Below are 15,050 nucleotides of genomic sequence, written 5' to 3' on the forward strand. Positions count from 1 at the left end.
GCTGAGCATTACCCTGAATTTCACATAAGTTACAGCACACTCGCAACCCTTGGCAGGCATTTGTCTAGTGGTGGGCAAATGAATTGGTTGGTGTCCCCACGACAAATGTGGCCCAACTCCTGACAGAGCAATCTTATGCCAGAAGATAAACTGTCTCTAGTTGTCAATTAAAAATGCACTTAGAAAGATGTTTTTCCTGTTTTCTCAGTTATCCTTAATTTGTCTTGTCAATATTGAGCTTTTAGAAAAGCAAACCACATTTTATTTAAGATCATAACACAGACATAATTTTTTTCTTTTTGAAATAATGTACATAGACTGTAGCACTTCAAACTTGAGAAAATAGCTTCAGCAGGTAATAATGAAATAGAACAGCGCTATACATCATATTATTGACTATTTGGCTTCCATTTTTTACCATATGGTCATCAGGCTATTTTCTGATGTGATTGTAACTTCTTTTATTTAAGCACATTTTCCAAATAAACCTCTTAATAGTAAACCTTCAGAATAGTTTTAAGATGTTGATTAACATCCCTGAAATAATATAGGAACAGATCTTTTTTAGCCCAGTAATATTTATTTCATTGAAAGGAATGATTAGTTTGATTTTTTCAGCATTCAGTTGTTCAACAAACCAGTCTCTGGGGATGGACAAACAAGGCTATAATCCTAGCTCTCTTAACAGTTATGTAACTTTGGCCAACTTATTTAACATCTTCTGAACCTCAGTTTCTCATTTGTAATATGGAGATAATAATAGTACCTAATTTATAGGTTGTTGTGAGGATTAAGTAAGTAAATACATACCAAGGACTTAGAGCAGTGCCTGCTATAGCAAGTGTTCAGTAAATGTTAGGTATGGAGGAACACAAGAGCCAGCAAATCCAAAGAAGTCCTTACCTTCACTGAGCTTCCTGTCTCGTGGCAGTGTGAATGGGATGGGTAGCAAAAGACATAAGAAAAAAAAAAAGCATGTAGCTAACAACATCTGTACAGTTGTAAAAGTGTAATGGAGAAAAAATACAGAGTGCTAAAAAAGAACAATCTGTGGGCTGCTTTTCCAAGGAACTGTGAAAATTAAACTTTGGTGATTAGATCTTTATCACATTTTTGTAAAATCAAGGAAATTTCCATTGTCGTATATCCACCCATTATATTAGCAAAACTGGACATCTGAAATTTCTATAATCATATATACAGCCATTATATGTAGAAATCATTCAATCCATTTGATTATGGGGAGCGAGTGACATACTAAATATTTTTATAAATATCACAAATATTACTAAATATTTTACTTCTCAACATGGATTTTTAAAGACAGAGTTTTTCAAAATTCTTAATCATCTGGGGCTAAAATTTGGGGATGTGTATTATAGCAATTTGTTTTCTTTTTTCATGGGCAGGCACGGGGAATCTAACCCGTGTCTCAGTATGGCAGGTGAGAATTCTGCCACTGAGCCAGGGTCGCACCACCCCACAGCAATTTTTTTTAATGCAATTTTTGGGGGATTGTGCATGGGCTGGGAATCGAACCAGGGTCTCCCAGATGGCAGGCAAGCATTCTACCACTGAATCACCTGTGCACCCTTTTTAAATGCAATTTTGTTGCAATATATTCACACGCCATACAAATCATCTGAAGTATACAATCAATGGCTCACAATATCATTATAATTGTGCATTCATCAACATGATCAATTTTAGAACATTTTCATTCTTCGAAAAAGAAATGGAAATAAAAAAGAAAACCCAAAACAGCCCATATCCCTTATCTCCCCCACCCCATTTTTAAAACAGTTTTATTCACATTTCTTCCAAAGAATAAAACTCCATTTCCATTATACCCTCTATTACTGACATTTAGCTTTGGTATAGTGTGTTTGTTACCATTAATGCAAGAATATTACAATGTTAACTGTTAACTACAGACTTGAGTTTATATTAATTGTTTTTTCCCAGATACCACCCTATTATTAACGCCGTGTAATAGTGACGTTTGTTTTTTCTAGTTTTCTAATATCTATACAATCAACCACCATCATTTGTCCACTCTAGGTTTTGCTAAATTATACATTTCCAGTTTTTATCCTCTAACTTTCCTTCTGGCGACGCACACGACTTTTACCTTCTGCTTTCAACCTTACTTATACACGGCTTTAGGAACAGAACTTTCCCACTCAGAGTGTCACCAGCAGACCAGCTGCCTCCATGTTAGCTGGAAGCTTATAGAATTTCACCCCCCCCCTCCAAGAACTGATTCAGAAGCTATTACGTTTTTGACACGTTCCCAGATAATTCATGTGTACATCACAGTTTGGGAAGCACAGCCACATATGATCCCCTGCCTCATTTTTTCTGCCTTTCTTTCCTCCATGGATCTGGTTTCAATATACATTTCCATAGTCTGGGAGAGTTTATGGAGAAGGAAGCCAATGAGGAGGGTGGGCAGGGGGCAGCCATGGAAGGCAGTGCCCATGATCAGAAATAGAGTTCAGCAGTTGCAAGCTGGCTGCTGGCACAAATGACCAGACAGCATGGCTTTCACTTTCAAGTAGAGAATCACTTCTTAAATATGTTGGCTCCTGCAGGCTGATCTCTGTGCAGAGGATAACCATATTTCTCTTTAAACTTATGATCAGCATAAAATGACTTTTATAGTGGATTACATCAGAAGAATGGTCCCTAAAGGACAACTAATATTCTCAGCCTGGGCAAGGGGCAATTCCATGAAACACTAGATTTCAAGGTACTCAGTATTAGAATATAACAGCCCCGTGAAGGCTTATTTAATATTCCCTTCGGATGCTCTACTTTCTGTTCTCAAGAGCAACAGCTATTATCATTTATACAATAAGGTTGGTGTAATTAGTCAGTGGCTGCTGAATAGCTCTTGAGAATAAAAGAAAAGTTGTACTCATACCTAGGCAATGGTTTAGGCACATTTATTCTATTTTGGACTAAAATATTCCCATCAGAAGTCCAGTTTGCTGCAGCAACACAACAGAAATTAAACAACGGAAATAGAAGTATTCTGTGACTCTTTTGTCACGAAGGCAGTGGAAAACAGCTTAGTCGGCCTCATCAGGACCATGGTGATGAGCTACCTGCTGACTCGTTCACCAGCCTACAGATGGTGACCAGCTCAGGTCTTAACGCTCCTTCAACGTCAGGACCTTCCAGATGCCTCGCCCCTAAACTCCCAACTTTTCACTCCTTCAACTCCATTATGGTGTGATTTGTTGCTTTTCTAGGATGTCCGTATGCCATCTAGTTTACAGAACAATAGCCCTCAATCTGAATGAAAATTTGAAAAATAAAACATATTTTAGAAAGCCAAACTGGTTATATGCTTACTATACTTACTACAGTTTAAATTTAGTTCCAAAATATCATGGCTTAAAGCATTCCTTAACAATTAAAAATGCAACACACCTTTATAATGTGTTCCTACAGGGAGAATTTAAGAGAAAAATACACATTTAATTGAGTTTGATAGGGAAATACCTATCAGTTCATAGAAATTTTCTGAGAGTACAAAAGCAACCAGTTGTTTTCCTTTTTTTATTTCTCATTCATGCCTTAGGTTTGGTAGAAATAATGACTTATGTTTATTATATGTACTTAAAATATTCTGAATATAAAGGGTCCTGAAAACATGCACATAATTAATTCCAAATAGAAAGTTAAAAATGACTAAAATGAGCATTTAAATAAAAATATAGGTAATGCTTTAGTTGCAGATTAGTAATTTCTACCACCTTCTGGACCAATTGAACTATTTAGCAATAGCCTGCAGAAGGAAGGTTCATCTAGCAATATCTCTCTTTTCCTCAGAAATAAGAGTTTACAAATGTCACCCATTTTATAAATATTTTGATTTTGATAGAATTGAAATGGCTGACACTAGACATGACTCAATTGGGTTAAGCAATGAGACATTTCTTACCATGATGCAAAAGAAATTAAATATTAGTATGTTCAAAGGACAATGAGATATAGATGGAAAGAAGAAGGAAAAATCGTTTAGCTCCTTTCCACTCCAGAGTTTTCTGTTTACTTATATGCCATATTTCAAATACTAGAAGTAAATGAAGTTACCGCTCTGCCCTATGTAAAAATTTTAAGATATACTTTAAAAATCAAGGCACAGGGGTCATTGGAGTAAGAAGAAAATAGATTGCTTTGTGTATTTTTAATACCCTTGCATCATAAAGTCTCATAAGCACAAATGTTTACCCCCGAATAGGTCATAACTAGAATTATCTTGGGAAACTATGTCAAAAGGTTTTTTTGGAGAATAAAAGTATTCTGTGTAGTATTCTGTTTTGAAATATTATGGAAATAGAATCAAGTTTTGATCAAATGTAATGCCACATTTTATTAGTTTGCTATAAAAGTAAAATTTAAAAAAATTTATATTTTAAAGAATGTTTAATGAATGGAGAAAGACACATCAGAAGAAATACCTGGTTTCTAGTCTATTAAAATAGATCAAGTTGTTCTTTGAATGATAGAAATAATTTGTTTAATGTACTATGACTTTATAACACAAATAAAATGTCTTAATAGGGTGGAATTCACCCAACATGGATTTTTTTAACTGAGCCAACAAAACATTCAGCTAATTTAACCAGTTTTTAATAAATGCTTATTTAGTAATTCCAGTCAAAAGTACAAACCAGTTACCCCCTATAGACAAACTTTTATTGATCTTGAATTGACTTATTAGAAGTCAATTCTTACAGAATTGCATATATGTTGTTAATTCATTGGATTAAATTGCCCTCATAGCATTGAATATTTGTCATTTTCATTGCTGTAATACATCTCTAGACTAATATGCACTTCAATAATGCTTTGATTTCACTGAGGAGTAGAAATATGGCTATTTATATAATTGAACAAGTCTAAACTTCAGGACATGCAATATTTAGAGTTGTGTATCTTCCACACTTTACTGAAGTTTTAGACTAGGCTTGCACCTGTTGGAACATAATAATTTTAGAAACGCTCTGTTTTCGCTTCTTAGCTGCTAAAACAAATACCACGAATGGGTTGACTTAAACAATAGAATTGATTGGCTCATGGTTTTGAAGCTAGGGCAGTGCAAAACTGAGGCGTCAGCAAGGCAAAGTTTTCTGTAAGATTGTGGTTTGTCTTGGTCCCTGGCATTTCAGTCACATCTCGAGGCACATGGCAGCATCTTGGTCTATCTCTTCCAAGTTCTGGTGACTTCCAACTTCTGGCTGTTCCCCGTGCCTTCTCCCTCTGTCAGATTTAAACTCTACTTATAGCCAGAAATCCAGGTTAAAGCTGAATCTGATTCAGTTGGGCCATAGCTTAACTAAAGTAACATCTCAAAGAGTCATGCCCCCCAGAATACGGGCTAAGACCAAAAACAGGTCCAAACTGGGGTACACAATCCAATCTGCATCACAATAACTTTGTTTAGTAGTGCTTAAAAATTTATGTTGAAAAGTTCAATATGGCTTCCTTATCCGAGAATAGGAAATATATGGCAGATCCTATCTGTGACGAACCCAGAATAGTATCATAAATATGGTGTAGCAGTTAGTCTCCAGAAGGAAGCAAAGGCTTTAATACATACTGAAGATGTAGTTCAGTGATGGATTCTATCCAAAATTTAAGTTTTATTAGAGATAAGTATTTAGAATAAATGAAAGGAAAGGAATTTGAATTATTCCCCTCCTACCCAAGCCCCATCTCGCCCCCTTTAAACATTAAAATACTTTCCTCTCAGCTTTCTGTCTCCACCACCGTGGGGTGATAGGGTGGTTGAGCAGGTTAACTGATATTCTATAGATAAAAGACATGATGCAATATCCGACACATGACTCGTTTTCAATAAACAGTTGTCGTTGTTATTTTTATCATCTATGGCGACTTCTCCAGATTAAGAGAATAGAAGTTACTACTAACTTTTTAGTAGTAATGGCAAAAATAACTATAATAGGGAAAGTAATCACCGAAGTAAGTGAAAATTATCTTAGCTTTCGAATTTAGCTTTATTCTGAAAAATTTTTCTAACCACATTCAGGGGTTAAAATTTAAGTCACTTGACCTAATGTCTCTTTATAAGTAGAACAATCAATCAGTCATTGAATAAATGATATTCAGTTTGCGGGTCTGCTACCTTTCACAATTACTAACGTCCTTCTAAAATGAATCACAAGCCTAAATTTAAGCCTAACCTGTTTTCCCCATTATGTCAAAATGCTTGTTGCTCCAATTTCATTATTTAGTTTACTATATTGATGAAAGACCTTCCTTTTTAATGATTGAAACATTTTCATTGCCACAAAAAAATTCTTTGTAAAGGTGATGATAATAATTTGGTTTATGTCGTTTGAGTTTATACTAGTCTTGATGGAAGAGCACAGTATTTAAGCATGTTGCTTAAATGAAGTGTTATCTAAAGATTTATAGATGTGTGAGGGGTATTGCTATTTAATTAGAAACCTCCAAATTGGTCTACTTATCAGACGGTGCCTCACCTTTCTTTCAAAGATCTAATGTTCTTTGCTATTTATGCTTGCATAAAAACCAGCACTCTTCATGACGGAGTGATACTTAATTTTCAGAAGTATTTCATTTTTGGTGCAAATCTTTTAGAAGGATGACTGATTAGGGGGCTATATTTTGGACTACTTTGCATGTTAAGTAGAAAACCTTTGGCTCTGAAGTTCTTCACATCACATTCTTACAGCCATTCTAACTATGCATACCCCATAAAAGAACGCATTTCTGTTTTCACTTTGCACGGACCTTCCTACACATCCATCATGCATGAAACGATTTGAAGTGAATTTCATCTTCAGGGCTCAGAGAGGATACCCTGGTAGCTCTAAGTAGGGAGAGTAACCTGGAGAAAGCCCATGGGGAAAAGGCCTTCAAAACCCCCTACCTGAAAAGAGTCTCATTTATAGGGTGGGACCAGAACAAGGAGTGAAATTGTCAAAGCAAAGAGGTTTCACATTGTGGTGTGAAATCGAGAAAGAAAAGAAATACACACTCTCTGTCTTATGAATAGCCCAGGCAGACTTAGGGTATATTTTTGAGTAGCCTATCAGAAAAGGCATACTATGCAAGCCAAAAGACTATTAAAAAAAGAAAAAAGATGTAAGAGTCAGGTTATAAAGAGCGTTCCCGTGTAAATATTGTCTTTGCTTGGCTTAAGGCTGGCGCGCACCGAGACCTGGACAAACGGTGCAAGCGATAATAACCGAAGCTAACCTGACGGCAGCATTTGTCATCTTGGCAGAGTTGTTTTTCAGGGCAGTGCAGAGCTGCAAAATCCAGAGTGCCGCTCCTTTTTGCCAGAGGCGAAGGTCGTGACGTATACCGGAAAGAACTTTTGTTATTATTATCGATGCTCTTGTGAGCATTTTGCAGAGGCCCGCTTTGGGGGGGAGGGTCAAAGAGAACCATCGGTGAACCCTATCCTTGTCCCGAGGCCCCCCCTCACCCCGGCTCTTCTGCCGGAGCCCGCGGCCTGGAGCCCGCGACAGGGAGGCACCGGCACCCGTAGGTGGCGCCCCGCGTCCGTCTTACGCGTCTCGCCCGCTCTCCCCGCGCAGCCTGGAAACCGGCGCTCTCCCCCAGGTCGCTAGAGCTCGGAGTCGGCATTTTAATAAATAAGCGCGAGTGCCAGTGCGCCCCACGAGCCCGCGGTCGCGAGCAGCAGGCACAGACCCGGGCGGGATGCGCCTCTTCCAGCCCTGCCCAAACCGGACATTTCCCAAACTGGAGATCCCGGAACCAGAGCGCTCAAGCCATTAAACCCCCACGTTTTCCCTCTCCATCCCAGTTGGTCCCCTCCCCCTCTTTATTTTTCAAACTGCATTTTGTTTTCTTTTTGTTTGCTTGTTTTTCTTTATTCGTTTATTTTCCTAATTATGAAAGTGGTCACGCTATCCAGGGTTAAGACTTGGAGGGAATTTGGCAAAGAAAAGAAAGCCTCGAAAAGGAGAGACGCGACCCGTGCTTGCGAGGGTGCCTGATTTTGGAAAGAGAGCCGTCTGGGAGGATTGCGCTCTGGGTTTTGGGTGAGAGCTGGGCCTGGGTGTCGTAGGGTGCGGCGGAGGCGCGGAGAAGGGGAGCGGGAGCGGGCCGTGCACGGAGCCCGCAGGGCGGCAGTCTGCAGCCGGGCGGGGAGGCCGGGACCGGGCGGCCAGTGGCGGGGGGGCGCGGGGGACGCGGGAGCGCGAGGAGGGGCCCGGAGACGGCCGGCCGGCGCGCGGTGCGGGGCCGGCTGTGTGCCCGGGGCGTGCCGGCTTTGGGCCGGGTGCGGGGCGCACGGTGCGGGGCGCCGGCCGGCGGCGGGGAGGGCAGGGCGGGGCGGCGCGGTTATTGGCCACGAGCGGAGAGAAGGGTCGCGCCGGGCACCCTCCTTCCGGCAGCCCCCGCTCGGCTCATTTTCTCTGAGCAGAACAACTTGGCGGCCGGCGGTGCTCTCCCGGCATGGACGTCCCAGGTAAAAGCCCGACCCTGCCGCCCGGGGTCCGCCTGTTAATTTAATTCATGGAAATCTTTTAATAAGGGCATCAGGGGTCCGTTTTCTGAGTGTCTGGAAAGAGGGGGCATCGAAATCATTCTGCCCCGGCGTCGAGGGGAGTCGTCGAGGGACAAGTTCACTTTTCGTAGAAAGAATATTGGGAGAGTTGGCCGAAGGGTGTGGGCGGCGAGGCAAGAGGCTTCTTGGCTTTTTACTCCTCAACTCTGGTTTGACCGTCACCCTTTCCCGAGGCACAGCCGGAAGCCACCGTGGGAGAACAGGGAACAGGGTAAAAGTGCCACCGGGCGCCTAAGTTAGCAGAAATCTGCAGAGACCGCCTCCGAGCGCGGAAAGGGAAGAGCCCGGGGTCTAGAAGCGAAAGCCGGGAGGAGAGCGGAGCCTGGAATTCCCTTCCTTCCTTCCTTGGTCAGAGAGGAATCCGAGGGGCGTCTTCAAGGGGGCTCGTTAGTGGGTGCGGGGAGGTTTGAAGTGGGTGTTTGCGCTCTCGCACTCTATCCTCTCTCTCTCTCTCTCGCTCTCCATCATTTATCCATCTCTTATTCACCCTAAGGAGCTCACCGGGGGCTTGTTCTTTCGGTGAAGAATGGATGAAATCTTCGCTGAATTGTCTGCTTCTAAAGCACCCCCGGGATCTACAACCCGGGCGCTGGGAGGGAAGAGAGGGGAAGGGGAAAGGGTCCCGGTGTGGCTTGCGGGGAAATGCCGCTGGAACCAAGGCGGCGGCAATGCCTTCGGGGCTCGTTTGTTCTTTGCCGGCGCGGGCGGGGTGGCAGGTCTAAGTGGTGGGGACCTGCGGGACTCCCGGGCGCCCCGCTCCCCGCACCCCCGGCGCGCGCGGCGCCGGAGCCTCAGGGACGCGTCGTCCAGCCGGCGGGGCCGTACCTCGCGGCCGCTGGTGCCAAGTCTGGGAGGAGGGTGGCTGCCCGCGGGACTGGGGCGTGGGGGGCTCCGGGGCAGGGGCCGAGCGCCGCGGGCTCGGGCACCCCCTCCCCACCCTCTTCTCCCCAGGCCCGAGCCTTCCGGCCTAAGGTTTTGGGTTCTTCGCCCCGACAGGTCCGCTGGCTCCTTGCTTCTGAGGACGACCCTGGCCTTGGCCGTCAGAGCAGGGCACCGACGCCAGAGGAGGCTCCCCCGGGGCCTCGCGCGTCCTCGCGCGCGCCCCCGCCCCCGCCCGCCCCCGCGCGCCGCGCCCCCTCCGCCCCGATGCGGGCGCCCGGCCGGGGCCGCCGCGGGCCGCCGCTGACCATGCCCGGGCGCCGGGGGGCGCTGCGCGATCCGGCCGGCGGCGGCTTGGGCCTGGGGGCGGCGCTGGCCCTGCTGCTGCTGCTGCTGCCGGCCGGCTGCCCCGTGCGCGCGCAGAACGACACGGAGCCCATCGTGCTGGAGGGCAAGTGCCTGGTGGTGTGCGACTCCAGCCCCTCGGCCGACGGCGCCGTCACCTCGTCCCTGGGCATCTCCGTGCGCTCCGGCAGCGCCAAGGTGGCCTTCTCCGCCACGCGGAGCACCAACCACGAGCCGTCCGAGATGAGCAACCGCACCATGACCATCTACTTCGACCAGGTCAGCCGGCCCCAGGCCCCCCCGCCGCGCGCGCCCCCGCCAGGAGGGGTCCCCAGACCCCTGTGGCTGCGAGTTCGCAGGCAGGCGCCCACTGCCCTGCCCTCTTTCCTTCCGTCCTGTCCCTCCTTTCTCCTTCTAGTCCGCTCTCCTTCCCTTTTCCCTTATTCGCAGCGTAGCTTTTTGTGCTTTTTTGTGTGTGCTTTTACCTGTCAGCTTAATTAGCACTTGGATGACCCTAGGCCCATCTGCCCGAGAGACTTGAGAGATTATTTCCCTACAGGAAACATTGCACTTGTTACTTCTCACTCCTGAGCCATCATACAGAACTGTTGATATTTGTGGTGGCTGGAATTCAGTTGTCCGGGGGGGGGGGAGAACTTCAAATGGAGTGCCTTTAAAACCCCTCCATGGTCAGTAGAGCGGTTCTCGGAGGTCTCAGCCAACACTCGGAAAATATTGACCTATTGCTTCTTGAGTGCTGACGGGGGGAGGATGCTCAAGAAAAATGGGTGGGGGAGTGGGGGGGGGCAATGGCAGGCATGGAGTTTTTCTGGTTGGTTAGATAAGTGCAAAGTAAGGCAAAGAGCAGTGACAAGGAGCCGTAAGCCACTCAGTTTCTCCCATTTGGTACAAATCGAAGGTTCAGAAGTGCGGTCAAGCCTTTGCAGTCCCATGGGTGAGGCAGTGATGTGCTGGGTCAGAGGGTGCGACCTGCCCATGCGTTCTCTCCACTTGTCTCTATTATTTTCAGAAACAAATTGAAAACATTATAGTGACTTCCAAACTGCAGCTAGAATCCCTTCCGTCATGCTGATGGGAAATGGAGAACTCGGCTGCCACTGAGCCTACAGGGCACGCTTCTCTGCTATAACCCAACTCTTAATCCTAAAAAAAATGATAAACCTCCACGCAGACCCTTGCCTCTTCTTAGGGCAGCATCTTCATATATTTTAGTCCTTGCTAAGAATCATGCATTTGGATTTACTTTCTTTGGTTTCTTTGTTTATTCTCGAATTATTCTCTAGTTACAAGACAGAACACTTATTTATTTTAGCTGTGTCCAAATAAAGCAGATAACCATGAAATAGGCATTTGGGAACTATTTACTTATTAACAAGTTCTTCTTTATGTGTTTTAAATCATCATTATTATTTCTACTATTCACCTACCAAAGCCTTACACGTAGTTTTCACAATGGTTTCAAATCCGTCATTTCATGAAGCTGTCAGCACAACCTTATGATGCAGGGCAGGGGAAGTCATGGTAAGGTACTGATTTTATCCGTGAGCAAACTGTGGCAGGGCAGTGTAAATGATGCTTACTCAGTCCCCCAGTTCCGGAGTAACTGAGCCCTGCTTTCTGGAATGGCTTGGTGTTCTCTCATCTACAACAAGGCCCTGAATTTACCAGTGTCCTGAATTTAGAATCGAGGTGAACAGATTGGAGGTGAAGGGAACAAGAAGCTCCAAGGGCTTACAGAGAGAACCCTTGATGTTTTTCTAAGGCGTCACAAGGCATAGCCTTGAAAGACTGAGCAGGAGCATCCTGAGCGTTTTGTCCTTAATGTTGGAGCCAAGCCAGGGTGTGAGTGAGCCCTGTAGTTGTCTGAGAGGGAGAAGGCCCTCCGGGCGGCATTGGAGAAGCAAGTACAGTCATTTTCTTAAGTCCTTACACCAGTTGCTGTCAGCAGCATTTTGCCTTTGCTTTGGGAATTGCACCTGATTCCTCTACTCTATAGTGAATGTGTAAGAAAAAACAGCAAAAGGTATTCGGTTGAAATTTATTTTCTGATTAGAAGACAGGATCTCTTAATCTGGGGTTTTGAGATTGCTGCTGGTTGTTTGTTTTAGAAGGAGAGGACACGAGGCAGGGTGTTTTATTACTCCCATCACAATTGTGCACTTGTGCACGAGAGAGAATGGGGACGATGTTTAGACAGAGTGGCCAGATTCACTCTTGAGCAGCTGAAAGGGAGTTGAGTCATAATGGGGACCCTCCACTCTTTGAGCTCTGCTTCTGGCATTGCAACCTTCCTTGCCCCCCAGCCCGTTTCGTTTGAGGAGAACCATCTACAGGGTCATGTGATTTCCTATCCGGCAGCCAGTTTTGCCATTATGCTTGCATACTGTAGAATTTTCCTTGAATTTGTGCAAAGAGTCTCTAAGCTCCCATTTCTAGTCTCCTTTTATTTATTCAAGCTTGTTTTCATGGCCCCGTAGCTCAGCTAGGAGAAGAAACACGTTGCTCAGAGCAAAGTGGGGTGAAACAGGGGCAGCGAGTGTTTATCAGCCATGGTCTTTCACTCAGCACCCTTCACGGAGCACCTACTGTGTACCTCCAGAAGGCATGCCAGGTCCTGGAGTAACAGCAGTGATTAAAACCCAGACACAGTCCATTCTCTCCTGGCTCATACCAAATTAGGTCCCGAGATGATCCTATATGTGATCTCATTTAATTGGCTTGCCTCAAAGTCCCATTTAGTAGGAAGCTCTATTACTGTTCAAAAAAGGTTCAGATTGAAGTTTCCATGGTCCCTCAGACCTCTTCAACAAACTCAACTTGAAATTTGTTTACTGTTTATTGTCTTCCATTCCTTACTCTCTGCCCTTTCTACCAACATACAAAAGTCTCCTCTGTTTTTAAATAGTTTTAAAAACGCTTTATCAGTTTCAACCCATTAGCATGGTTTTGAAACCAGCTCCTCTTGCAGGATATTCTATCTTGGGTGCTGTCCCCTTCCTGGGAAAGCCTTGAGATGCTGGTGTCTCTTGTTGCTCGGCAGCTAATAAAGGAATCGGTGCCGGTGGGTTTCGGTGTCTGATTGAAGCATAAGGCGAGGAGGGCTTGCTCTGCTTGGTGCGTTACTCCCTCTTCTTTTTCAGGTGTTGGTAAACATTGGCAACCATTTCGATCTTGCCTCCAGTATCTTTGTGGCACCGAGAAAAGGGATTTATAGTTTCAGTTTCCACGTGGTCAAAGTGTACAACAGACAAACCATCCAGGTGGGTAGCTTTGAAAACTCTCTGGACCTTTTCAGGTTCAGATGAATAATTCTCCTTGGTTTGATGCCCTTTCACACCTGGGGTGAGGCTGAGCAAACCGGCAAACCTGAGCTGCCCTGGGGGTCGTGTCTCTGAGCCATCTGAGAACAGGATGTTGGGGGAAAACAAAACAGAGTGTGGGGGGAGGGTCCTTCGCAGTCTGCTGACTCTGCCCTCTGCATTTTAGGTCAGTCTGATGCAAAACGGTTACCCGGTGATCTCCGCGTTTGCAGGAGACCAGGATGTCACCAGAGAAGCCGCCAGCAATGGGGTTCTGCTGCTCATGGAAAGGGAAGACAAAGTGCATCTCAAACTGGAGAGGGGCAATCTCATGGGGGGCTGGAAATACTCCACCTTCTCTGGCTTCTTGGTTTTTCCTCTATAAACGGAGAGCCCCCGGGACTGAGGGAAGCTGCCAGCTGGACCCAGGAATTCATCCTTGAAAACACCCTGGACTTGCCAGAATATGACATTTCTTCCCAACCTCCAGTCAGACTGTCACAGTAGAAGAAAGACTTCTTTCTCAATCTCTGCTGCTTTCTTTGAATATTGACAGTTCCTCGGCAACCTGGCCTCTCATTAGTTTTAGTCGACAAGGTCTTAAGGAGAAACGAAATCGATTTCGAGCAATCTGTACCTGTGATTGTGAAGTCCATATCGTATCTTGATGTCGGGACCACTGATTTCTTTCGTTTGTGTGTTGTCTCATTGTCCCGAAGCCAGGAGCGCTGCTGCCCCAGGATGGGGGCGGATTGCAGGCTGCTGGCGCGACCCAGGAAACAACCTCCTGCCGGATAAGTCCTCCGAGTGCGTGCTATGAGTTTCTGTATAGCCTTAAGAAAAAGATCAGCTTCACTTTCCTTCTGTATTTTTTTTCCCCCCGGGGTGGATGGGAGGACTCGGGAGGCGACTGGGAACCTCGTGAACTTGTCAAGAAGTGCTTTATCCAGAGAAGCAAATTTTGCACGATTGGACTGCAACTTTTGTTTGGTATTGTTTGTGTTTTGTTTTGTTTTTTTCTCAAAAAGCTTTACTTTTCTTTCCAAACTCAGCTCTCCCCCTAAACTCCCACTGTTACTTTTTGTGCTGAGGATAGAAAATGTATGTTAAATTCATGGATGTGACGAAACCAAACCCAGCAAAACGTACCTGTATATTTTGTTTTGGGTGAGACCAAACCAAACAAAAAAATACCTGTAAATCAAGAAAAAAATAACAGATGGACCTGTTTATTCTTTCAAAATGATTCTCTTCAAATGCACTTTTAGAAACTAGCAGCCTGAATTTTTTTTTCTACTTACAATATGGAATACTCTAAGAACCTGACATTTCTGGGTGAGCCTGAATCGTATAACTTGGGCATGGAAGCTGTAATCCCCAAAGGCCCCAGCACCCTAGGCACACTGTTTCTTGGCCAAGTGTGCCTGACGACTCCTCAGCAGTTTGTTTCCATTTGTTGGGACCTCCCAGAGAGCACTCATTGATTAGGTCTTTCAGAGGCAGTAGGACCAGCTTCTCTCCCTGTGGAGTCCTCTTGATATGCCAGGGAAACCTCCATGTCCCTGGCAGGAAGCCACTTGGAAGTTACAGTGGTTAAAAGCACCCTAGGAACAGTTTTACAGCTTCTTCTGGTCTCTACAACCTTCTACGACAACGTTACTAAGTTACAGCTGCGAGCTAATGGGTGCAGGATTCATGCACCAAGGAAATGTCACTAAATCCCAAAGCAATTCAAGATGAGACCTCAAACCGGTTGTTAGTTTGTCCTTTGTGTCACAATGTAACCAAAATATTGATGATAAAGTCATAATTTAAGATTCAGAATAAATGGGTTTGATGTCTGGCTTGCTGTCCTCTTCAACTCTTGACTCAAAATAAGTGAGGAAAGGGTCAAGGATCAAGGATTG

General features: G+C 44.9%; 1 protein-coding gene across 1 annotated transcript; it reads left to right on the forward strand.

Moving 5' to 3' along the window:
- The first annotated feature begins 9,745 nt into the window (after positions 1–9,745).
- Positions 9,746–13,811, forward strand: CBLN2 (cerebellin 2 precursor). The gene is made up of 3 exons (XM_077136110.1): positions 9,746–10,102; positions 12,985–13,104; positions 13,331–13,811. Exons 1-3 carry the CDS (start codon positions 9,746–9,748, stop codon positions 13,526–13,528), a joined length of 675 nt encoding a protein of 224 aa, XP_076992225.1. The 3' UTR covers positions 13,529–13,811.
- The last annotated feature ends 1,239 nt before the right edge of the window (positions 13,812–15,050 follow it).

The sequence above is a fragment of the Tamandua tetradactyla genome, chromosome 18 (assembly GCF_023851605.1).
Source record: "Tamandua tetradactyla isolate mTamTet1 chromosome 18, mTamTet1.pri, whole genome shotgun sequence".
Lineage (NCBI taxonomy): Eukaryota > Metazoa > Chordata > Mammalia > Pilosa > Myrmecophagidae > Tamandua > Tamandua tetradactyla.